The sequence below is a fragment of the Sorex fumeus genome, unplaced genomic scaffold, assembly GCF_029834395.1.
Source record: "Sorex fumeus unplaced genomic scaffold, SorFum_2.1 ptg000143l, whole genome shotgun sequence".
Classification (NCBI taxonomy): domain Eukaryota; kingdom Metazoa; phylum Chordata; class Mammalia; order Eulipotyphla; family Soricidae; genus Sorex; species Sorex fumeus.
The window spans coordinates 1,823,257-1,847,942 of NW_026606200.1; the positions used below are offsets into that span (position 1 = coordinate 1,823,257).

The 24,686-nt window shown below is 60.7% G+C and overlaps 1 protein-coding gene across 1 annotated transcript; it reads left to right on the top strand.

Moving 5' to 3' along the window:
* Positions 1-5,872: 5,872 nt before the first annotated feature.
* ZNF282 (zinc finger protein 282) lies at positions 5,873-24,359 on the top strand. Its single transcript, XM_056106751.1, has 10 exons — positions 5,873-6,212; positions 7,657-8,076; positions 13,341-13,467; positions 13,914-14,033; positions 17,154-17,273; positions 17,736-17,849; positions 19,257-19,370; positions 23,314-23,585; positions 23,683-23,744; positions 23,785-24,359. The coding sequence occupies exons 1-10, from the start codon at positions 6,048-6,050 to the stop codon at positions 24,263-24,265; spliced, it is 1,995 nt and encodes a 664-aa protein (XP_055962726.1). The 5' UTR covers positions 5,873-6,047; the 3' UTR covers positions 24,266-24,359.
* Positions 24,360-24,686: the final 327 nt, after the last annotated feature.

A 24,686-nucleotide genomic window follows, 5' to 3' on the forward strand; every position in this document is an offset into this window, starting at 1 on the left:
CCGCTGCCCTGAAGAGCAGATCCCCGACCCGCTGTCTTGTAGCCTCTCAGGCAGCGGAAACGTGCCCGGTGAGTCGAGTTGTTCAGTAGCAATGGAGAAGAAGCAAATCTTCCCCGCTGACAGGCTCTTAGGAGACTCTGGGATGGACGAACGAGGACAGGGCAGTCAAGGCGTTTGCCTTACCCCGACCAACTCTGGCTCAGTCCCCAGCACTGTGCATGTTCCCCTCAGCACCACCAGGGTTCGCCACGGACCCTGAGCCAGGAATAGTCCAGAACACCCCTGGATGTCCCCAACCCCCCTCTCCACCAATGAAAATGTAAAACATCATAATCTCACACATGCACCATGTCTTGTTAGCTCAGCTTAGACTGATTGCTTCTTCTGAGCAAAACGTCATTTCACTTCTGTTTTGTTTTCTTACGGGGGATCAAACCCTTCTCTGCTTAGGAATTACTCCTAGCAATGCTCTGGGGATCATATGGGATGCTGGGGATAGACCCTAGGGTTGGCCACCTGCAAGGCAACTGCCCTACCTGCTGTACTGTCACTCAGCCCAAAGTTATTTCACTTTAAGACCCACAACCGGGGCTGGAGCCATAGCACAGCGGGTAAGGAGTTTGCCTTGCACATGGCCAACCCCGGTTCGATTCCCAGCATCCCATATGGTCCCCCAGCACCACCAGGAGTAATTCCTGAGTGCAGAGCCAGGAACCAGGAGTAACCCCTGTGCATCACCGGATGCAACCCAAAAAGCAAAAAAATAAAAATAGGGGCTGGAGCCATAGCACAGCGGGTAGGGCGTTTGCCTTGCACGCAGCCGACCGGGGTTCGATTCCCAGCATCCCGTATGGTCCCCCGAGCACCGCCAGGAGCAATTCCTGAGTGCATGAGCCAGGAGTAACCCCTGTGCATCGCTGGGCATGACCAAAAAAAAAGCAAAAAACAAACAAACAAAAAAAAAAACCCAAAAAATAAAAATAAAAAAAAGACCCGGGCAAGAGAGCTAGGACAGTGGGCAGAGCACTTGCCTCGCACATGGCTGACCTGGTCTCAATCCCTGGTATCCCATGTGGACCTCCCAGAGATGAGCCAGGAGTAAGCCCTGTATAGCTCCAGGTGTCACCCCCAAGGAGAACAACAACACCAAAAAAAATCAACTACCTACTAAGGCCAACGAGACATTACGGGAGATAAAGCACTTACTTGCATCGCATGCAGCTATGTCGGATATGACCCGGTTTGAATCCCCAGTACCACTTGTGGCCCCCGAGTACCACGATGTAGCCCCAGAGCACCCCAAAGCCCCTGCCCCCAGCAGATTGAATAGAGAAAGTAGGTTCACGCCCTCAGTCAGAGAAGCCTCAAAACCAGCGTTTCGATGTTCCCAAAAACATCCAGGTCAGAGAGAAAGTGTCACAGAGCGCATCACAAGGGCCGTGAGACTTTGCTCGTTGGCCGAGCGAGTCCAGTGACTGTGACTTCTGGAAGCTGGCCCTCCAAGCCAAGAATGGGGACTGGAGTCCATCTCCTAGAGTACAGCGGAAGGGTGCCTGCCTTACACGCAGCTGACCTGGGTCCAATCCCGGGAACCCCATATGGTTCTCGAACCCCACCAGGAGTGATCCCTGAGCACCTCTGAGTGTACCACCCCCACCCCCACCCACCCAAATAAAAGCCAGGACTGAAGGCCATATTTTCCTTTGCATCCTCCATGGTGCCAGATGTGTGCTTGGTGGGTAATTGGGAGGCCCACCAAGAGAAGGGTTCAAAGCCAGCGGTACAGCCAGGGATGCATAAGTCACCAGCCGACCACTTGCCTTGAACGTGGGAGGCCCTAGGTCCAACCTGTGGCACTCCAAAAAAAAAAAAAAAGGAGGGGGGTATGTGTTTGTTGAGGGGAAACCAGATTCTGGTCCTGCACTAACCGTCTCCACCCAGCGGTGATAGAGCAAGATACTGTTCCCAGCTCGACTCATCAGCCTAATCCTCGTGTCTGAACCAGCGAGGTCCCTTCCAGCGTAGGACCTGCACTCAGGAGTTGACTCTTGGCTCCTGATTTTCTCGTCCGGGTTCTCCCCAGATTCTCTGCTGACAGTGCTCAGAATGGCTAAGAGTTGAGCATTACTGCAGAGTGATGCGTCTCATTCTAGCCATAGATATATCAACATCTTCCGAAGACACCAGACAAAACTCAGCTACACATTTTGCTTTGCCTTTGTTTTAAAAAAATTTTTTGGGGGGGGGAGAGAACACACCTGGTGATGCTCAGAGTTTGTGCTCAGGGGTCACGACTCCTGGTGGTGCTGGGAGGACCATATGGGATTCCAGAGGTTGAACCCAGGTCAGCTGTGCAAAGCAAGCACCTTCCCCGTTGTACTATTTCCCTGGTTCCTAAAACTACACTTTTTGGGACTCTGTGGGACAGTGGTACTTCTAGGATGCTTGGGCTTATTCAGTAGTTTAATTTTCCTCTGAAAAATTTCCAGTTTCTCTAAGATGAAACAATTTGTGTTGAGGCATGTTTGTGTAGAGGCATTTTGCTGTTGTTGTTTTTGGGCCACACCCTGGGGCACTCGGGGCTACTTCCGCTCAGTGCCTGGGGGCTGCCCCCAACAGTTTGACCGTGTTTTGGGGATTCTGTGCCACTCCAGGGATCCAAACTCTGTGTGTGTGTGTGTGTGTGTGTGTGTGTGTGTGTGTGTGTGTGTGTTTCCTAAGGGCAGAGTATGCCCTCCTCCAGCCAAGCCCTGTATGTAGCATTTGTTTATTCGTTTGTTTGGGGGGCCACACTCTGCGATGTTCATATTTTATTTGTTTATTTATTTTGGCTTTTTTGGGGGGTCACACCCGGCGATGCACAGGGGTTACTCCTGGTTCTGCACTCAGGAATTACTCCTGGCGGTGCTCAGGGAACCATATGGGATGCTGGGAATCGAACCCGGGTCGTCCGCATGCAAGGCAGACGCCCTCCCCACTGTGCTATTGTTCCAGCTCCCGGAATCACTCCTGATGGCGCTCAGGGGACCACATGGGATGCTGGAAATGAACCCAGGTCAGCCGTGTGCAAGGCGAGCGCCCTCCCCGCTGGACTATTGCTCCAGCCCTACCAGACGGGAGATTTCTGAAAGGATTTAGGTCCTTCCACCACGGAAGCAAAAAAAAAAAAAAAAAAAAAAAAAAAAAAAAAAAAAAAAAATCCCAGGAATTGCTGTTGGGATCTTTGGCTCTGAGTCCAAAGTTCCCCAACCTGAAGTATGGTAAGTGAGGGGCTGGCCCCCCGCAGTAAGAAAGGAGATTTCTTCTTTCCTGTCTTTTTGTTCTACGGAGACCCTTAAGGACGCCCACCCTGGAGGGGGAAATCTTCTTTAATCATTGGACCCTTCAAATGCTAATCGCTGGGGGTTGGGAGACACGGCACTGACCAGCCTAGAAAGTTTCCCTGACTCTCTGGGCAGCCCCGGGTGCCTGAGCCAACGGTCAAAGGTAACCAGCACGTAAGTGACCAAGCTCTTCCCAATCCCCTCTCCTTGGTCACTCAGGCATCCTTTAGCTTGGTACCTACTCCTACAGTTCTGCCATCTCGAGCTGTGGAAGTCAGAGGGGAGAGAGGGCACCCGAGAGAGATCAAGGGGTCAGCCCAGGCTCCCCCCTTATTTTTTTTTTTTTTGCTTTTTGGGCCACACCCAGCGATGCTCAGGGGTTACTTACTCCTGGCGGTGTTCGGGGGACCATATGGGATTCCAGGAATCGAACCCAGGTCGGCCAAGTGCAAGGCAAATGCCCTCCCCGTTGTACTATTTCTCCGGCCCCCATGCCCCCCCCTAAGAAGAAATGTTTATCAACGACAATATTTGGGGCCCTGGGAGAGAGCTGAGTGGTGCTTTACAGGCGGGAGGCCCACATCGGATTCCCAGCACCTACACGGTCCCTGGGGGGGGGAGAATCCCCAGCCCACAGCACCACCAGGCGTGGCCCCAAAGCGCCAAACCAAAGAAATAATAATATCTGACACTTGCAGCCCCCTTTGTCCAGGTCCCTCAGAACTGCCTCCCGCTCACCATCTGATTCTCAGAAACCACCACTAGGGCTCAAGGTGCCGGGTCCTGGGCCTCTGGCAGGGTCCAGCCCCCGGGACGCTGGTGTGGCTGGAGAGAAGTCCTGGGGCTGCGCCCCTCTGGTTTGCTTTCGGGGAAGCCCCCTCGACCCCGATTCCCTACTGGTGGAGAAACGAGGCAAGTACACAAAGCCTGGTCCTATCTGTTTGTCCCTCCTGCAGTGCGTGCCCACAGCTGTTCTCTAGTGGGACCCCCCTCGTAAGCCCACCCTGTGGAGGAGAACAGAACAGAGAACAGAAGCAGATTCCTCAGATGGTGAGGTCCTTTGGGTGGGAAGGAAGGGATGTGCAAGAGTCGAGGCTAGAGGGGAGAAGGCGCCTGATGTGCAGTTTCTATTCTTCGACTTGAGTTCTTCCCTCTCTCGGACAGGGTGGGATGCGTGCAGGAAAGTGGCCCACGGGTGGCACTGGGCTTGCTGCGGGAGCTTGTTCCGCTCCCTGCATTGAGAGCAGTGCCCAAAGCCAAAGAGAGATGCTTGCTCCGTCCACGGCTCCTGTGGCCGGCAGAGCCGTTTGTCCAAGAGCCATGGGGCGGGGGGCAGCAGGCACCTTTGGTTCTGGTGTGAGTCAGCCTCCTCGCAGGAACCCAAGGGTTCCCTGAGCTCTGTTCTCTGCTCGTTGGGTTCCTGAACTGTGGAGCAGCACTCTGGCTTGCTTTTCATTTGGGGGACTCACCTGGCGGTGCTCAGGGCTTACTCCTGGCTCTGTGCTGAGGGATCACTCCTGGTGGGCTGGGGACCGAACCTGGGTTGGGCGCCTGCCAGGTAAGCGCCTTACCTGCCGTACTTTTAATATTATTTTGGCGGCCCTGAGCCAGAGTCAAGCATCCAGGACAATTGCCTTGCATGAGGCCGACCCCGGTTCTGTCCCGGGCATCCCAGATGGTTTCCCCGGGCACCTCCAGGAGTGATCTCTGAGAGTGCAGAGCCAGGAGTCAGTCCTGAGTGTTGTCAGGTGTGGCTCAAAAGAAAACAACAACAACAACAAACCCTCAGGGGCTGGAGTGATAACACAGCGGGTAAGGCCCTGCACGCGGATGATCCGAGTTCAATTCCCAGCATTCCATATGGTCCCCTGAGCACCACCAGGAGTGATTCCTGAGCGCAGAGCCAGGAGTAACCCCTGTGCATCGCCGCGTGTGACCCAAAAAGAAAAAAAAAAGCCCTCAGTATATATATTATTATTGTCTTGGTTTTGGGGACCCGCCTCGTGGTGCCCAGAGCTGCTTTCAGCAGGATTGCTCCCGTCAATGTTGGGGGACCCGACCCAACCCAAGCCAAGCCGAGCCCCAGCCCTTTGAGCCGAGGGCTTGTTCAATCTCAGTTGCAGAGAGGCAGGGAGGTCCCGACAGGGGACAGGCGAAGTCGTCCATCTCTCCGGGGATCCGTGTAATTAGCGGGGACTCAGCCCGGGGGGCAGGTCCAGCGGCAGAGGCCTCCAGCGGGCTCGGGGGTGGGCTCCGGACCGGGTGCTCGAGTCTCCCTGCGCCATCCGCTTGGGCCGCCGCTCAGCGGGGGTGGGCAAGGGCTCTCCCCAGGAGCCCCCCGAGGTCTCCTGTCCCCGGGGACGGCCCGGAGTGGGCCGGGGCCCGTGGCCACCGGCCGGAGGGGCGAGTTTGGGCGGCGCGCGCGCGGCCGGGCCGCGGCCGGGGGCGTCTCCGGCGACCCTCCCGCGGGGCACCCCGGGGTGCGCGCGAGCGACGGGGGGGGGGGGTGGGGGCGGGGGGACCCGGCCCGGGGGCTGCCCCGCGGCTCCGCCCCGGGCGGCGCGGGCGGGGCGCGGGCCCGCCAGGCCATTGGCTGCGCGCGCGGGGGGACTGTTCGCTCCTACGGGCTGTAGATGGAGCTGTCCGGCCCGGGCGAGGGGGAAGGCGCCCGCGCTCGGTTCTTCTTCTCGGCGGCCGGCCCGAGCGGGGCACAGCACTCCCAGGATGCAGTTTGTGTCAACACGGCCGCAGCCGCAGCAGCTGGGCCTGCAGGGCCTGGGGCTGGACGGCGGCAGCTGGGGCTGGGCGCAGGCGCTGCCCGCCGACGAGGTGTGCCACCAGGAGCCGGCGCTGCGCGGGGACATGGCCGAGGGGATGCCGCCCATGCAGGTGGGTGCCGCCCGCCGGGCGCCATGGCCGCGCGCGGGGGGCGGGGGGCGCGGGGCGGCCGCGGGGAGACCCCCGGGGGGGGCGCGCGGGGCTCCCCGGGGGCGCGCGGGGTGCCCCGGGGGCGCGCGGGGAGGCCGCGGGGGGACACGGAGGCCCCGGGGTGCGGGTGGTGCGTGGAGAGGCCTGGGGGGCGCGGGGAGGCCCGGGGGCGCGCGGGGTGGGAGAGGGGACGCGGGGGGCTTGGAGGAGGGGGATCTCAGGGAGGCCCCGGGGGCGCGGGATACCGGGGGTCCCCCAGACCCGGGCTGCGCTCGCCGCCCGCCCGCAGGCCCCGCCGAGGCCGCCGCGCGCGCGATCAGGAGGCCCCGATGCCCCCCCCCCCACCCCGGCCGCGCCTGCCACCCGAGGGTCCCCGGCTCGCCCGTGTCCCGCGACCCCAGGGTGGTGGACCCCCCGCCCGGTCGGCTCGGCCTGGTCCCCCCCCACCTCCTCCCGCGCTCGGCGAACTTGGCCGCGCTGGAGAACGGCCCGGGCAGCCCGCAGGACGCGCGCCCCCAGCACCCCCAGCCCGTGCGCGCCCATGCGAGTCCCCGGGACAGGCTCCAGCACCTCCCCCTGCAGGCCCCGTGCACCCCCTACCCGAGCGCTGCAACCGTTGGCCCCGGTGACCCTCCCCTACAGCGTCCCCCCCAGCCTCTCCCCCCCCTACTGGGGCCTGGTCCTGTTCTGACAAGTCAGTGGCGGAGGATGTTCTCCGACCGTTTTTGGCAGCTTGGGGGGCTCTGAAGGTGCAGCCAGGGGCGGGGGCGGCGTCCTCTCCAGCTGTCAGCCCTTGTCCACCTGCTGCCCGCGGCCAGTGAAGCCAAAGGCGGGAGTCCCCTGGCCTCCCCTCCCCAGCGAGCTGGCCGTTGGGGCAAGGAGAGGCTTTCTGCGCCCCGACACCGCCCCAGAGAGCAGAGCGGGAACCATTGGCCTTTGTCCCCTCCTGGGGTGTGTCCCCCACCCCCACCCCCACCTGCACCAGGGACTTTTCTGGACTCATCCTTCTACTTCTGGGGACAAAAGGCTGCTTCAGGCTCTGGCGGTGGCGGGGGTCCTTGCCCCCAGCCCCAGCCGAGTCCTGGGGTACCCGCAGCCCCGCGGATACTCGCTGGGAGATCGCCCAGGGGGGTTCAGGCCTGTGAGCACCCCAAAAAGTCTTGCATCCACAGCCCAACATGGAGAGGGGCTCAGCCAGCCCGGGTCCTGGAGAGGAGTCTGAAAGCGAGGGGTGACCCATGGGAACTACCAAAGGGGACATTGATGTCTGCCGGGGCCCGAGGGGCAGGGACTGACTGAAGCGTGACCAGGGGTATCGGGAACCATCTGTCCCTTCCCCGGGCCGCCCTACGCCTCCCACTGAGCCTCACCTCTGCACTGCCCCTTCTTTCGCCCCTGTACGCAGGCTCAAGAGTGGGACATGGACGCCCGGCGGCCGATGCCCTTCCAGTTCCCGCCCTTCCCGGACCGGGCCCCCGTCTTCCCTGACCGCATGATGAGGGAACCCCAGCTGCCCACGGCTGAGATCTCGCTCTGGACCGTGGTGGCCGCCATCCAGGCCGTGGAGAGGAAGGTGGACGCCCAGGCCAGCCAGCTGCTGAACCTGGAGGGCAGGACGGGCACGGCCGAGAAGAAGCTGGCCGACTGCGAGAAGACGGCCGTGGAGTTCGGCAACCACATGGAGGGCAAGTGGGCCGTGCTGGGCACCCTGCTGCAGGAGTACGGGCTGCTGCAGCGGCGCCTGGAGAACATGGAGAACCTGCTGAGGAACAGAAACTTCTGGGTCCTGCGGCTGCCGCCGGGCAGCAAGGGGGAAGTCCCCAAGGTACGTGGAGACGCCCAGGGGGCAGCACATGGGACCCGCGATCACCGGCTCCGCAGCAGCCCCCAAGCTCCAGACGTGCCCCCTGAGCCAGAGGAACTGTATCCTCTTCTGAATTCCCTGTGTCCTGCTCCCTCCGCTGCCCGGAGCTGTCCCAGGCACGTGGCCGTGTCCACCCACCTGGGGGCTGCCCGGGCCGGCTGTGGCAGGCGCCTGACCGGCTTCCCAGCAAGGCCATCCCCCCCGTCCCCACCCTGTCCAAGCTGCAGCCGGGTGTGCAGCCTCTGCTGGCCGCATCCCGGAGTGGACACTTAGGACCATGTGTGGGTGCCCCACCCAGCCTGTCGGGTGCTCCAATCGAGCGGCCTGTTGCTCCCCTGACGACTCATCTCGCCTCCCCTCTGCATGCCTCGCTGGCGTGAGAACATGCAGTATCACCCGTGTTCGGGATAGAGACCCCCGATTCCACCCTGGCCTGGAGTGAATACCCTTATTTTTTGTGCTCCCCTTTATTTTCTTTAAATGATTTGGTCTGGGGGCCACACCTGGAGGTGCTCAGGGCTTAGCTTCTGGCTCTGTGCTCAGGGATCACTCCTGGCAGTGCTTGGGAGACCTTTTGGGGAGCCAGGATCGAACCTGGATCGGCTGCATGCCCGCTGTGCCGTCTCTCTGGCCCCTTGCCCGTCCTCCTTTATAGCAGAATTCCTTCAGTGAGGATCCTGGCCCCAACGCTTCCTTATTTATTTATTTTGCTTTTTGGATCACACACATCCATGCGTGGGAGTTACTCCTGGCTCATGCACTCAGGAATTACTCCTGGCGGTGCTCGGGGGACCCTAGGGGATGCTGGGAATCGAACCTGGGTCAGCCACGTGCAAGGCAAACGCCCACCCGCTGTGCTATTGCTCCAGCCCCGGCTTCCTTCTTCTCTCCCCTTTCCACCCTAAACGCTTTCGTGATTCTCGGAAGGTGATGGAGTGGCTTCGGGACCCCTCACAAGTCCATGCCCCTGGCTACCATTTGGGCTCTCTTGCTTCCTCGGAATCTTCACTGACTTCTCACTCCAGCCCTGGGATTTGAATCAGATAACAGGCACCATTCATTCCTTTTTTAATTTTTTTTTCGGGGGTCACACCTGGCGATGCTCAGCGGTTACTCCTGGCTCATGCACTCAGGAATTACTCCTGGAGGTGCTCGGGGGACCCTATGGGATGCTGGGAATCGAACCTGGGTCAGCCGCATGCAAGGCAAACGCCCTCCCCGCTGTGCTATTGCTCCAGCCCCCGCCCCTTTTTTTTTTTTTCAAATTATTATCATTTACTCTTACTGGTTGGTTTTTGAGTCACCGGGGGTGGGGGCAGTTCTCCTGGGCCCCTGCTGCTCGGCCCTCTGCCCGAATTGGACTGGTGTCCATCAGGCTCCATCTCTGTCCGCCTGCCCCGGACACCCTGTCACATGCAGGTGAGGACCCGCCGTCCTGCCCGCACGCGGCTTCCAGGACCTTCCAGATTCTCGGCTGCCTCTGGTGGCCTCCTCTGTCCCCGGTGGCCCCCCGGAGCTGCTGGCCCAGCTCTCTGTGACATGCCTCCGTGCACATTCCTGCCTGTCGCCCTGGCCGGGTAGCTGCTCATTTCAGCTATGGAGCCGCCGATTATTCCTGCCCGCTGCAAGGACCCTTTTTCTGTCTTCCTTTTTCGTTTGGGAGATGGGCACCCCGGGGCTATCCTCTGTGCCAGGAGGGAGCCCTGGCAGTGCCGGGCACCTCCCTGGAGCGGCAAACGGCACGGCGAGCTCCTTAAACCCTAAACTGTCTCTCCAAACCCCCGGCTCCTGCTCCCGTGCTCCCTGCACCCTCCCTCTGACCCTTCCCGGCCCTGTCCCCTGTCTCAGCTCCCCAGGGTCATGTGGCTCCACTGCCCTTACCCTCCGCGCTGTCTCTTACCGCCCAGTCGGGGCCCATTTGGCTTGGAGGTCCCCAACTCGTTGGTCTGGCTGGGCGGCTCTGGGGGCTGCATGCCAGCAGTGTGTGTCCAGGGGCTTGCCTGCTGTTCCCGTGGCCGGTCGCTTGGTGACCGCGTCCCACAGCAGCTGCTCCAGGTGGGAACAGCAGCCTCGGGTGAGACCCCGCTGCAGCCGGTCAGCTGCCCGCTGTGGGGTCCTCCTGTGTCTGCTCTGGGCGCCCACCGCTCCCCTGCTCTGGGCCCGCGGGGTCTCAGGTGTGGTTGTGTGTCCCCCCATGGTGCCGTGTGTTGAGCTCCCAGTGCTGGGCGGTGGGGTTTGTGAGGCGTCCTGAGCAGACACATGCCCCCCGGAGTGACTGTGGTCGTGGGGTCCAGAGGACCCGGGTGTGCGTCTTGTCTCACGGGCCGCGCTGGCCACTGGGCTTCCCATCTGAGTCCCCCCAAGTTCTTCTGGAGAGAAGCAAAGGGTAAAGTCATCTATAAGCAGATCCCCTGCAGGTCCCCCCCAAGTCTCGGCCTTCCTGTCTGTGAGATGAAATAGCAATTTGTCAAGTGGCGGAGTCATGGATTTTGTCTGTGGGAGAGTGCGCTGAGCTCGTGGTGCAGTTTACTCCGGACCAAGCATTTCCCAGGATGATTTTTGCATCTTCTTGCATTTCCTGTGGCTCAGACTGGGGTGTCGCCTGGCTGGGGGCTGCGGCTCTGTTGGCTGGGGGTCCCCGGAGCTGTGACGGGGCATGGGGGGATCTACTGGCCGCTGTCCGGGAGCCCAAGTGTCTTCCGGCCGTGACGGCATCGAGACAGGGCAAAAGTTTCCATGTTCTCTCAGGAGCCGTTGATGGCCATGGGATCAACACAGATCACTTGTGTTTTTGTGGGGACGACCAGACGGCCAGGGAAGGGAGCATCGGGCTCTGCCTCCGCAGGGCGAGATCTCGAACTGGTGGACATAGGTCTAGATGGGCCCCCACGGCTGCTGGGTACCTGGAGAGTATCAGCAGATTCTTGGTGGCCGCTGGGCTGTGGTCATCCAGGCCTGTGTGGATTCCGTGTCTGTCCCGTGGCTTGCGGGGCATTCACATGTAGCCTTTTCTTTTTTTTTTTTCTTTTTGGGTCACACCCGGCGATGCACAGGGGTTACTCCTGACTCTGCACTCAGGAATCACTCCTGGCGGTGCTCAGGGGACCATATGGGATGCTGGGAATCGAACCCGGGTCGGCCGCGTGCAAGGCAAACGCCCTACCCACTGTGCTATCTCGCCAGCCCCTGTAGCCTTTCTTTCTTTCTTTGGCTTTGGGGCCACACCTGGCATACTCAGGGCTTATTCCTGACTCTGTGCTCAGGGCTTACTCCTGGCGGGGATTTGGGGACCCTATGGGGTATGCGGAGTTGAACCCGGTGCAGGGCCGACAAACGCCTTACCCGCTGTGCTGTCACTCAGGCCCCAGTGAGAGCCTTTTCTACCCCTAGTTGACTGGTGCCCTGTGGCTCTGACGAACCCTGTCCCACCCGGCCATCCCACGGCCTCAGAAATTGAGACTGTCCCCAAAAAGGTGGGCAGCGGAGACAGGCCTGCCCTGGGCTGCGGCTGATCAGTTTGTGCTGAAAGACAGATTGAATAGAGCCACCAAGAGGACAGAAGAGGGACTCAGAGCAGTGTGGACGGGAAACGTCCCCGGAGAAGCCGATGAGTGCAGGGAAGCACCGCAGGGCCTGGGGCAGGTGAGGAAGGAGGAAAGTTTGGTGGCACCAAGTGGGAGAAGGTTCCAGAAAGGGAGCCTGCTATTCCTTTTTTTTTTTCTTTTTTGGCTTTTTGGTGATGCTCAGGGGTTACTCCTGGCTCTACACTTAGGAATTACTCCTGGCGGTGCTCCGGGGACCATATGAGATGCTGGGAATCGAACCCAGGTCGCCTGCGTGCAAGGCAAATCCCTCTCCACTGTACTATCACTCCAACCCTCTTTCTTTCTTTCTTTTTTTTTTTCTTAAATTGCAGTTTGTCCAGTCTTCAGGTTTTTGTGGGGGCTCTTGGGGAGTTTGGGGTCATTCCGGCAGTGCTCAGGGCTTACTCCTGGCTCTGTACTCGGGGACTGCTCTGGCAGGGCTGGGGGCCAGATGGGATGTAGGGATCGAACCTGGGTCAGCCACCAAAGGTGCTCCTGGACCAGCTGTGCGGCCTGAGGAACACGGGTGTGGGGGATCCTGGGGGCTGATCTTGGGGAGTGGCAGGGGGGCGGGAGGAAGAGCTGTGGGGTCAGAGGAGGCCCGGCCTGTGTCCATCACAGGGGAAGTGATTCGGGATGACTGGCCCTGTGGACACTTTCCGGGGAGGGGAAGCACCTTTCCCTGCCCTGAGCCTGTGGCTGGGTCACAGAACCCGCTGGACAGTGGGCACTGGGGCTCCGGGAAGCAACTATGGTTCCAGTGTCCATATATATATATATATCACGATCACGGTCCTCCCGTTGTTCATTGATTTGCTCGAGCGGGCCCAGTAACGTCTCCATTACGTCTCCATTGTGACACTTGTTACTGTGTTTGGCATGTCAGATACGTCACGGGTAGCTTGCCAGGCTTTGCCGTGCGGGCGAAATACTCTTGGTAGCTTGCCAGGCTCTCCGAGAGGGGCAGAGGAATCGAACTCGGGTCAGCCATATTGGCTGTGTACAAGGCAAACGCCCTACCGCTGTGCTATCGTTCCAGCCCATATATATATATGTGTGTGTGTGTGTGTATGTGTGTATATATTTGCTTTTTGAGTCATACCTGGCGATGCACAGGGGTTATTCCTGGCTCTGCACTCAGGAATCACTCTTGACAGTGCTCAGGGTACCATATGGGATGCTGGGGATCAAACCTGGGTCAGCCACGTGCAAGGCAAACGCCCTCCCCGCTGTGCCTCCCCCAATATTTAGTGATTCTGGGCGAGGTGCTTGTAGAAGGCAGGGACCCAGGGGTGAGCACAATGGACATCCCCACCTTTTAACTTTCCGTATTTCAGGGATGAACCGGGTCCCCTGTGCCCTGGCCTGGCATGCAGGGTCTCAAACAGGTTCCACTGCTCCCTGGACCCACTCAGAGAAACCTCCATCACCCCGCCACCCCAAGCTCCCAGCCCGTGACCTGGAAGTGAAAAGATGAAGTCAGGGTTAACCGCACGCAAGACATGGAGTGGGGGTGAGGGGGGCAGACCGTGACTAGAAAGGACCAGGGCCAGAGCCGGGGGCATCAGGGTGCGTGCAGGCGGCCGTGGGGTACGGAGGGTCTAGCCTGCAGGGCGTGAGCTCTGGCTCCCGCTGACCCAGGTGCCCGTGACCTTCGTGGATATCGCTGTGTACTTCTCTGAGGACGAGTGGCAGAACCTGGATGAGTGGCAGAAGGAGCTGTACCACAACCTGGTGAAGGAGAACTACCGGACGCTCATGTCCCTGGGTAAGTGCCCTGCCCACACGCCGCACCGGACGGGGCCCCAGGGGTGCCCGAGGGTGCGGGGCTTCCACCGGGCGCTGTGCTCTGTCTCCGAGCACTGGCCTTAAACTGCTAGACCCTTGGCCGAGTCTCGGCAGGTGTGGGCCCTGGGACCCCTGAGCCCTGCTTGGTGGCACCCACATGCCCCCAAGCTGCCCAGGAAAGACAAGACGAGGGCATGTCACACGAGCATGACGTTGTCCCGCCGGCGGTCCCTTGCTGAGATGGGTTTTCCTGGGCTGGACACGGGTCTGAGACTTGGCTCCGGGGCCTCCAGGGTGGCTGCCCACACGCCCACAGGACCGGGACTACCGCCATCAAGGGACGGAGGTGGGGGACGGCGGGGGACTCTGCCATCGCCCCCGACCACCCGAGGCTGTCTCACTCGCCCTGCCTTTCCTCCCCTGCAGACGCCGAGGCGCCGCCGCCCAAGTCCGACGGCCCATCGCAGCCCGAGCCCCGGGAGGAGCCGTGCGTGTGGGAACAGCGCGAACCCGAGGAGAGGGACATCCTCCTGGAGCCGGACCCAGGTGCCGCAGGGCCGGGCGCGGGGCAGGCCGGGGCTTCCCAGCCTGACTCTGGGGCACCAGGGGGTCTGTCCTACGCGGACCCTCTCCCCGTCCTCAGATACCCATTACGGTCGGCGGGTGCTCCTGGGCGCTCTCCTCTCCCGGCAGGAACCCGGTCCTGCAGGAAACACGCAGTGGACGTTTCCCATCTGTTGCATATAGGGGATGGAGTTGGCTGCTGGTTCCCCGATGCCCTTGAGGTCACCCTCAGGGTCCCAGCTATGACCTCGAGGTCGGTCTCAGGGTCCTGGCTGTGACACCTATGTCACCCTTAGAGTCCTGGCTGTGACCCTGAGGTCCGTCTCAGGGTCCCAGTGCTCCCGAGCGTGAGGGCCAGGCAGAATAGGTGCCCTGACTGTTCTCTGCCCGGCGGTCTCAGCTGTCACCCACGTGCCCGTGTGCTTCCTCTCTGTGGAGAGCCCCTGTGGGGGGCTGCTTCTCCCCCAGACCAGCGAGCTTCTCCTGGATTGTTTCTCCAGGTGCCAGGACACACCCTGCGCCGACTCTGACCCAACCCTCGACCCACCCTCCACCTTTCCAGTGTGGTTCAGAAATTGTGTAGGCATCAGATTCTGGAACGTTCCATCACAAGAAGCCCAAACCCCCCTTAGCCGCCCTTTTGCGGCTTGCATCCCTCACTCCCCGCCGTGCCCGCCCCCCCCAACACACACACATACACATGTCAGCCCCGAGTTCTGCTCCAGATGTGTCTGGATGTCCGGTCCTCTGAAACCAGTCACCTGGACACACACCATGAGAACCAGGTCCCCAGACCCGCCATAAGGAGTGGGACCAGCAGGCAGAACCGCAGATTTGGGGACAGAATTGGTGCACGGCTTCTGGCTCCTCCCCGATCTCATTCCCTGTCCCTTTCCTGGGCCGGGGCCTCATCCTGAGTGGCACGGGAGAGGGTCACGTCTCTCTTTGTCACCTCCCGGACTCTTGGGAGGGTCCATCTCTCAGTGACACAAAGGCACGTGTGGACTGGCCAGTCTCAAGCAGTTACTATGCCCAAGAGGCTGGTGTTGGCCAGGAAGTGGACACCCTCTCACTGGGGTGGGCACAGAACCAGACAGAACTGATGGCCCTTCGCATGAGTAATAGCCACGGCCACTCCTGGCCAGCACCTCCTCAGAGGCTGCTCCTCTTTTCCTCCCGTTAACCTTCGGGAGTGCCTCCTGACCCTCTGTCAGATGAAGGTGGAGAAATATTCCCTCCCTGTCTCTGGAGTGGCTTTTTACTCTCCTCCCTTTATTTTTATTTATTTATTTTTGGTTTGGGTTCACACCCAGCAATGCTCAGGAATTACTCCTGGCTCTGCATTCAGGAATGACTCCTGCAGTGCTCGGGGACCATATGGGTTGCTGGGGATCGAACCTGGGTCGGCCACATGCAAGGCAAATGCCCTCTCCTGGACTATCGCTCCAGCTCCACAGTCCTTGATTTTTTTTTTTTTTTTTTTTTTTTTTTTTTTTTTTGCTTTTTGGGTCACACCCGGCAATGCACAGGGGTCACTCCTGGCTCTGCGATCAGGAATTACCACTGGCGGTGCTCAGGGGACCATATGGGATGCTGGGAATCGAACCTGGGTCGGCTGCGTGCAAAGCAAACGCCCTACCCGCTGTGCTATCGCTCCAGCCCCAGTCCTTGATTTTTTTATGGTGCAGAAGCAAATCCTTAGTTTGATGCAGTCCCATTGTTCCTCTTCTCTTCTTTTGACTTGGCTATAAGCATGGAATCATTGAAGATGTCTCTAGGTTCAATATTGGGTTTTTGGGCCACACCCGCCTGTGTTCAGGGCTTACTCCTGCCTCTGCACTCAGGGATCATTTTGGAAGGAGCTCGGGGCAACCGTACGGGATGCCGGGTCTCAAACCCCTGTCAGCCACATGCATGGCAAGCGCCCTATCTGCTACACTGTCTCTTGAGGCCCCCTCTAATTCACTATTTTTTTTCCTTTTTGGGTCGCACCTGGCGATGCACAGGGGTTACTCCTGGCTCTGCACTCAGAAATTACCCCTGGCAGTGCTCAGGGGACCATATGGGATGCTGGGAATCGAACCTCGGGTCAGTTGTGTGCAAGGCAAATGCCCTACCCACTGTACTATCGCACCAGCCCCTCTAATTCACTTTTTGTTTTGTTTTTTTCTAATTCACTTTTAATAGGCTTTGTGCATGGGGTTAAGAGGGTTTGAGTTTGTCTTTGTCACATGTGACTGGCCCGTCTTCCCAGCCTGCCGTGGAGGGACCTTTCCCTGTGCCCGTGTCAGCGATCGGCCGTCTACCCAAGAACCTGTCTCTGGGCTCTTGATTCGATTCCCCTGATCTGTCTCTCTTTATTTCACTGCCGCAGTGTCTTTTTGTTTTGTTTTGGGGTCACACCCAGTGATGCTCAAGGCTCACTCCTGGCTCTGCACTAGGAATCATTCTAGCAGTGCTCAGGGGTCGTTCTATATGGGTGCCGGGGATCAAACACAGGTGACCCGCATGTAAGGCAGGTCCCCTCCCGCTGGACTGCGACTCAGTCTTGATTCCTGTAGCTTCACAGCATGATGGAAAGCTGGGGAAAGAGAAGCCCCCTTCATTTTCTTGAGTTGCTTTGGCTGTTGGTGGGGGGGAGGGGTTGCTTCCGGGAACCTGCACCTTCCTATACCTCTAGTCTCCGGCCAGCCCTTCCCGCTGAGTGGCCACTGCGCCTCCGTGTCCTGGTCCTCCTGCTTCTTGGGGTCCCCATCACCGCCTGAAGGAACCTGTCACCCCTTCTCTCCCCTGGCCCCTGTTCCCATGCACTCCCCTGACAAGTGCTGTCTGCCATGTGCCTGTCCCCACTGGGTGACTATCCTTCAGAAAAGAAGCCAGCGGGGAAAGTTCAGTGGTCAGCGCCTTCCTGCAGGCGTGCGGAGCGGCCCGGGAAAGCTCAGTGGTCAGCGCCTTCCTGTAGGCGTGAGGCCAAGAATTTGATCCCCAGTCCTACTCTGTTGGCCGGTCCCGGTGACACAGCTGTGTGGCCCCACAGGCGCAGGGGGACGGGACGGAGTGAGGTCTACTCCGAGCGCCTCACCTGTGCTTCTCCGTCCCCAGAAGCAGAGCCCCTGGTGCCGGCGCAGGACACGGCCTCACAGGTGAAGCGCGAGGCCCCTCTCTGTGACCGCGCCCAGCGGGGCCTGGAGGACAGAGCCGTGGCCACAGAGTCCATTACCGGTGAGTGCGCCCAGCACCGTGGACGCGGGATTCTCCAGGGGACACAGAGACACGTGGGTGGGCGCGTTCTGGCTGCTCTCGCCATTGTGACTTTTCTTCCCCACTTTTGTGGCGCTCCGGGGATTGAACCCCAGCCGGCCTCGTGCAAGGCGAGAGCCCTTCCCGCTGGACACTTGCTCCTGCCCGAAACAGAAAAATGTTTTTGAAGATTAAGCCACCAGCTTCCTGGAAAGCGCTGGGAACCGCTCTCGGGACCCTGGCCCAAGCACTCGCTTTCGAGAAAGATCCTGGGAGTCCCTGAGGCGCCTGGGATGACCCAGTTCGGGGACGGCAGCTGCCTCAGGGCCGGGCTTCCTGGAGGCGTCGCGGGGAGCCAGTGCAGGGAGACGGGGAGGTGGGAGGAGTGGAGGTGGGTAACCATGCAGTTCCCTGACCCCGTGGCCACTCTTCTTACGAAAGCAGACTCGCCAGCCTCTGGCCCCGACCTCCTATCCCGGATCAAGCAGGAAGAGGCCCCATGCGTGTGGGACCAGCAGGACCTGACCGACAGGGACATCCCCACGGACCCCAACTCAGGTGAGCCGGGAAGGGTCTCAGCCCCACGCAGCCAGCATCGTCAGAGGACAAAGAAACCAGTGAGATGAGACCAGGCAGCCACGGGCTGTTTGGAGAACGCCAGTAGGAAGCAGGAAGGAGCTTTCTAGAGGAATCACTGTGTCGGTCAGTGACGTGTCCACAGAACTGATCGTAAAACTCGTTCTAGGGGGCTAGAGTGATAGCACAGCGGGTAGGGTGTTTGCCTTGCACGCAGCCGACCTAGGTTCGATTCCCAGCATCCCATATGGTCCCCCAAGCACCGCCAGGAGGGATTCCTGAGTGCATGAGCCAGGAATGAGCCAGGAATAACCCCTGTGCATCGCCAGGTGTGACCCAAAAAAAAAAAGAAAAAAAAACTCGTTCTATACTGATTTTTGGGGGGGGTCTCAGCACTAAGGCCACACCCAGCAGTGCATCTGGTCCCCAGGATGCCTCTGAAATGCAGGCAAATGCACTCCAGCCCGTCAGCGCTGATCGAGCTGCAGAGAGAGCCCGAGGGGCAGGGCAGAGAACCCTCTGCGGCCGCCCCAGCTCCGTCCCCTGGGCTCAGAGCCAGGCCTGAGCACTGCCAAGCGTGTCCCCTGAAAACAGGCATAACCCAGAAAGCTTCTAGGGACTGGGGAGACAGCTCTCGGGGGCGGGGGGCTGATGGCCTCCTGTATGTCAACTGGGGGCAGGCTCCGGGTGGCCCCCCCAACCAACAGCAACCCAGGGGTGAGGGGTTCCTGCGTGAAGGGAGACTCTGCCTGCCAGGCCCTGTTTGTTTATGTGAGTGTGTGAGTGTGTGGCTCTGTGTATGTTGAGTGAGTGTGTGGTGTGTTTGTATATGTTGTTATGTGTGTTTGTGTTGAATGTGTGTTGTTGAGTATGTGTGTGTGTGTTGAGTATGTGTAGTGTTGAGTGTGGTATTTGTATGTGTGTGGTGTTGAGTGTATGTGAATGAGTGTGCATGGTATTTGTGTGTGGTGTTGAGTGTGTGTCATTGCATTTGTGTTATGTGGTGTTGAATGTATGTGTATGTGGTATTTGTGTGTTGGAGTGTGTGTTAGTGGTGTGTGTGTATTTGTGAATGTGTGTGTTTGTGAGTGGTATTTGTGTGTGTGGTGCTGAGCACGCGTCTGGTTTTCCACACGCAGAGCTGGTGACCCCATTGTCTTGTCGTATGCCCCCAGCATCTCCTGGTCCGGGAAGGTCGGGAAGGTCGGGGAGGTCGAGGTCCCCCGATGGAGCAGTGGGGGTCAGGGCAGGAGGGGCGGCCCAGCCTCCATGCCCCTCCTCCACTGCTCTGTCCCCCGCTGGCCCTATGGCTCGGAGCTCTGGGTCATCCCAGACCTGCGACCCGCCTCCCCTGGGCCTACTGGACATAGGCTCCCTTCCCTCCCGCAGAGTCGCTGCTCTCAGCACACGACATCCTATCCTGGATCAAGCAGGAGGAGCAGCCGTACCCCTGGGGTGCGCGCGACTCCATGGAGGGAGAGCTCGGACTGGACTCTGGCCCTGGTGAGTAACGCAGGGGGTGCAGGCGCGGGGTCAGCCCTCCCGGCCCCTCCCAGCGTCCTCCTCCTTCTGGCCCACCGTGTCCTTAAGGCGCATCTCCTCTCCTTGGGGACTCCTGACAGGGCCCCCGTGGTGGGGGGGTGGTTTCCCTCCCTTGTCAGCTCCCTTATCAGGAACCCCCATGTGGTCACACCCCAAGGTACCCAGGGAACAGGTTCCCACTGACCCAGGGAGGGCTGGGGCCGGAAGGCCAGCTTAGAGGGGGACACTAGGTGGGCACTTCCGGCAGCGGGGTGGGCTGATCGTGTCTCCGGAGCTGGGTCTCCCTGGAGGGTCCCGAGCCGGGCAGCAGCCAGTGGAAGAAGCCGGTGGCTAGTCCAGCGGGGAGGACGCTTGTCTTGGCTCACGGCTGACCCGGGCTTCATCCCCGGCACCCGATACAGTCTCAGAGGTCTTGCCGGGAGTGACCCCTGAGCCTTACCCGGATGGTGTGGTTCTGGTGGTTGATGCTGGGGAACCCCTTCTCCCCGAACTGAGGAAGTGGGAGAGAAAACCGGGGGTGGAGGGGCCGGGGAGATAGCGCAGTGGGCAGGGCACTTGCCTGACCGACCCACGGCTCTGTCCCAGGCACTGTGTTACTATCCCCCGAGCCAGGAGTAAGCTCTGAGCACCATTGCCTGCGGCCCCCAAAATAAATTTTAAAAAAATGAAAGGAAAAGAAAATGGAAATGAGCAGGGCAGAGGGTAGGGCAGGCCACTGGGAGTGGCTGTGCATGTGGCCTGGGACCTGTCCATGCAAGGACACCGAGAGGAATGGTGTTTTGTTTTGTTTGGCTTTTTGGGTCACACTTGGTGATGCTCAGGGGTTCCTCCTGGCTCTGCACTCAGAAATTACTCCTGGTGGTGCTCAAGGGACCCTATGGGATGCTGGGAATCAAACCCGGGTCGACTATCCTCACTGATAGAAGTTTCGGGGCTATGGACGTGCCTTGCATTCAGTGGTGTGTGGGCTACAATGGCTCTCGGATCTCACCCTAATTATATCAGCACTTTCATCTTTTTTTTTTTTGGTGGCTTTTCAGGTCACACCTGGGGTTTCTCCTGGCTCTGCACTCAGGAATTACCCCCTGCGGTGTTCAGGGGACCATATGGGATGCTGGGAATTGAACCCAGGTCTGCCGCGTGCAAGGCAAAGACCCTTCCCACTGTGCTATTGCTCCAGCCCCAGCACTTTCATCTTTTGTTTTTATTTTTGTTTGCTTAAGGGCGACACCTATCTGTGCTCAGGGCTCCTGGGTCTGTACTCAGGCTTCCCTCCTGACTCTGCTCAGGGCTCACTCCTGGCTCTGTGCTCAGGGCTGACTCTGGCTCTGTGCTCAGGGCTTACTCCTGGCTCTGTGCTCAGAGGCTGCTTCTTTTGTTTTCGGAGCTTCCCCAGAGAACATATATGGGGTGGACACTGAACTGGGTCAGCAGCATGTAAGGAAAGTGCCTTTCCTGCCAAAGTAATTCTGGCCCTACATTTCCCCTTTTATTAGGGCAGAAGGGTTCAAACCCAACCTTCTTTTCTGCTCTCTGCAGAGCGAGGCACATCCCCTGGTTCTCCCAGCACCTTCCTGCAATCCTCACCCCAGCCCTACACCCCTGCACACCTAGACCTGTCTCTGACTTCGTGCCCTGGTCTGGGGCCAAGCCCCTGGCAACCAGGCCAGACACAGTGCTCGTGGAGAATGGGGAGCAGGGTACACTGAACGGGGGTGGGGGTGGGCAGCTAGGCAAGTGGGCCTGTGTGATTTTTTTTTCCCCAGAAGGGCGCAGGGCTGTGGAGTGGGGAGTGGAGGGGTGCAGAGGCTTCCAGGAAGGACACTCCCAGAGCACCCCCTGTGGTGCTGGTCTGCCAACACCAGTGTGCTGGGTCCCAGAACTAGACGGGAAATCACTTCTGGTGTGAGGGATCATCGGAGCACACGGAGACTCCGTCAGCAGTTTCCTGGAGATGGTCCCTGGGGTGCGGCTTCACGTGCCTGCAGCTCCCTGGTGGGAGGCCCTCCTGGGAATCAGGTCTGGATAGAGCAGAGCAGGTGAGGCAGAGGGAGAAGCAAGTCTGGTACCACGGAGCATCCTGGGGACATCCTGGAGCACCCACAGGGACCAGGCCCAAGTGGGGAAGTATCCTGGCGGGAGGGGCGGACACCACTCTCCACCTGCTATGTCTGTGCTGCTGGTACCTGCCTGAGCAATTTTTTTGTTTTTGTTTTTTATCTTTGTTTGTACTTCAGTTTCTGGTTGGGCCTCACCCAGAGGTGCACAGGGCTTACTCCTAGCTCTGCATTCAGGGGTCGCTTGTGTTGGGCTTAGGGGACCATATGGGATGCCGGGGATCGAACTCCAGGCAAGTGCCCTACCCACTGTCTATGGCTCCAACCCCCTGGACAAGCTTTGGCTGGCTAAGGGATTACTTGTGGGTGGTCAGAACAGGCGTCTCCTGGGCCCACCAAGCTCAGAAGTTTGGTTGGAGCTGGGGTAGGTGTGGCCTCTGGGAAGCACATCTCCCTGGACAGAGAAAGGGATGGCCAAAGTGTTGGGTGGCAGATGGCCAGCTTGACCTTCTCAGTTCTCTCCCTATACCCAGCCGTCCCCCGCCATGGGCAGGGACATACCCTGGGAGTATGGGCAGGACACGGTGAAGGCATCACAGAGCTAAATGCGGGGGCCAAGCAGTCTGTCCTCACTCCGCAGTGGAGACCAGGCCCAAGGCCACTTCCTGCCCTGGTGTCAGAGCCTGGACTTTGGGTTCCACAGACCCTCCAGGTCGTGGAGCCCATGGGAAAACATTGTTGCCGGGGCAGGAATAGTCTCTGGGGAGGGGCTCGGGAGCCTTCAGAGGGCACCGCCCAGGCGGCCTCACACCTCTCCAGGCCTCTGACGTCCAGGAAACATCCCAGTAAGGAGAGGGGCTATGAGGGTCCAGCCCTGGGCCGCCCCTCCCATAGACCTCCATACAGGCTTTGCCGTTTGGATAACTTCTGGCAAATTCCTTCCCTCCAGTCAACAGAGCCTCGAAGGTAGATTCCCATGGAACCTGCAGGAGACAAGATAGGTCTTGGGCTGCCCCTCCCCCACCCACCAGCCCGTGGGTGTGTTTCCTGGCCAGCTGAGTGCCACCTGCAGGCACTGTTTTCTAGAACCTTCCAGCAGGGGGCATTGGGTGGGGTTTCCCGGCCAGCTGAGTGCCACCTGCAGGCACTGCCTTTCTAGAACCTTCCAGCAGGTGGCATTGGATGGGGTTTCCTGGCCAACTGAGTGCCACTGCAGGGGCTGCCTTCTAGAACCTTCCAGCAGGGGGCATCGGGCAGGTTTCCCTGCCAGCTGTATGCCAGCTGCATGCCAGCTGCAGGCACTGCTTTCTAGAACCTTCCAGCAGGGGACATTGGGCCGGGTTTCCCCGCCAGCTGTGTGCCACCTGCAGGCATTGCTTTCTAGAACCTTCCAACAAGGGGCATTGTGCGGGGTTTCCTGGCCAGCTGAGTGCCACCTGCAGGCACTGCTTTCTAGAACCTTCCAGCAGGTGGCATTGGATGGGGTTTCCTGGCCAACTGAGTGCCACTGCAGGGACTGCCTTCTAGAACCTTCCAGCAGGGGGCATCGGGCAGGTTTCCCTGCCAGCTGTAGGCCAACTGCAGGCGCTGCTTTCTAGGACCTTTCAGCAAGGGGCATCGGGCAGGGTTTCCCTGCCAGCTGAGTGCCACCTGCAGGCTCTGCTTTCTAAAACCTTCCGGCAAGGGGTATTGGGCGGGGTTTCCCTGCCAGCTGAGTGCCACCTGCAGGCACCGCCTCCTGGACCGCTCCAGCAGGTGGCCTTGGGCAGGGCGCGGGGCCCCTGCGCGGGGGAGCGGTGGGTGGCACCCCCGTGGCTAACCCGGCCTCCTCCTCCTCCCGGTCCCAGGTGACAGCCTGCTGATGGTGAAGAACCCGACCCCCGCGCCCCCGCAGCCACCGCCCGCGGCCGCCCCGCCGAGCCTGCCCGCGCTGCCCGCCTCCGAGACGGCGGGCACGGCCGGGGCGCCGAGCCGGGGCGCGGGCGCCCTGCTGGACGAGGCCTTCCCGGCGCTGCCCGGGGAGCGGGGCGCGGGGCGCGGGGCGCGGGGGGGGAGCGGAGCGGCGCCCGGCGGCGGCGCGGAGGGCGGCGGCGGCGGCGGCGGGAGCAGCAGCAACAGTAGCAACAGCGGCGGCAGCAGCGGCGGCAACAGTAACAGCGGCAACAGCGGCGGCGGCGGCACCGGCTCGGCGGGGGGCGCGGCGGCGGGCGCGGCGGGGGGCGGCGGGGGGCTGCGGCAGCTGCTGCGCGGGCGGGCTGCGGCGGAGCCTCCTGGTGCACGGGGGCGGCGGGGGGCGGCGTTGGCGGCGGGGGCGTTGGCGGCGCCCGCAGCAAGCCCTACTCGTGCCCCGAGTGCGGCAAGAGCTTCGGCGTGCGCAAGAGCCTCATCATCCACCACCGCAGCCACACCAAGGAGCGGCCCTACGAGTGCCCCGAGTGCGCCAAGAGCTTCAACTGCCACTCGGGCCTCATCCGCCACCAGATGACGCACCGCGGCGAGCGGCCCTACAAGTGCTCCGAGTGCGACAAGACCTACAGCCGCAAGGAGCACCTGCAGAACCACCAGCGGCTGCACACGGGCGAGCGGCCCTTCCAGTGCGCGCTGTGCGGCAAGAGCTTCATCCGCAAGCAGAACCTGCTCAAGCACCAGCGCATCCACACGGGCGAGCGGCCCTACGCCTGCGCCGAGTGCGGCAAGAGCTTCCGCTACAAGGAGTCGCTCAAGGACCACCTGCGCGTGCACGGCGGCCCGGGCCTGGGCGCCCCCCGGCCCCCGCAGGCGCCCCCCGAGCGGGACTAGGGCTGGGCCGGGGGCGCGGCCGGGGCCCCCCCGCGCTCCCGCCGCCTTCCTGGCGCGCCCTCCCGCCCGCTCTGCCTGCTGGCCGTCTGCTGGAACCGGACTCGCACCCCGACCCCGGGGGGCCGGGGGGGCGTTGGGGGGGGCGCCCCCGTGGTGCCGCAGACCGGCCCCCTGCACCTGGTCGGACCACCGGACGCGTCGCGCTCGGCCCCGGCTCGGCCGAGCAACTTCTTGCCAGGAAGGGGCCAGCCACACACACACTGGGGGGAGGCCTGACCCCCGGCGTGAAGTCACGGGTCGGTCGCGGTCACGGGGGTCTTCTGCGGGCCCCCTCGGAGAGACGGACTTAGGGTCCCAGGGTCCGGAGGCGCCGAGTGAAGGGGTACCATCTTCTCGACACTGCCTCGCGTTTCGGTAGCGC

What these genes read in the sequence shown, in the direction of transcription:
- ZNF282 (XM_056106751.1), top strand. Translation starts at nt 6,048, where the DNA reads ATGCAGTTTGTGTCAACACGGCCGCAGCCGCAGCAGCTGGGCCTGCAG. An exon ending in GGCCACAGAGTCCATTACCG is followed by an intron (nt 17,274 to 17,735) that starts GTGAGTGCGCCC and finishes TTACGAAAGCAG; the next exon opens with ACTCGCCAGCCTCTGGCCCC. An exon ending in CCCCACGGACCCCAACTCAG is followed by an intron (nt 17,850 to 19,256) that starts GTGAGCCGGGAA and finishes TCCCTCCCGCAG; the next exon opens with AGTCGCTGCTCTCAGCACAC.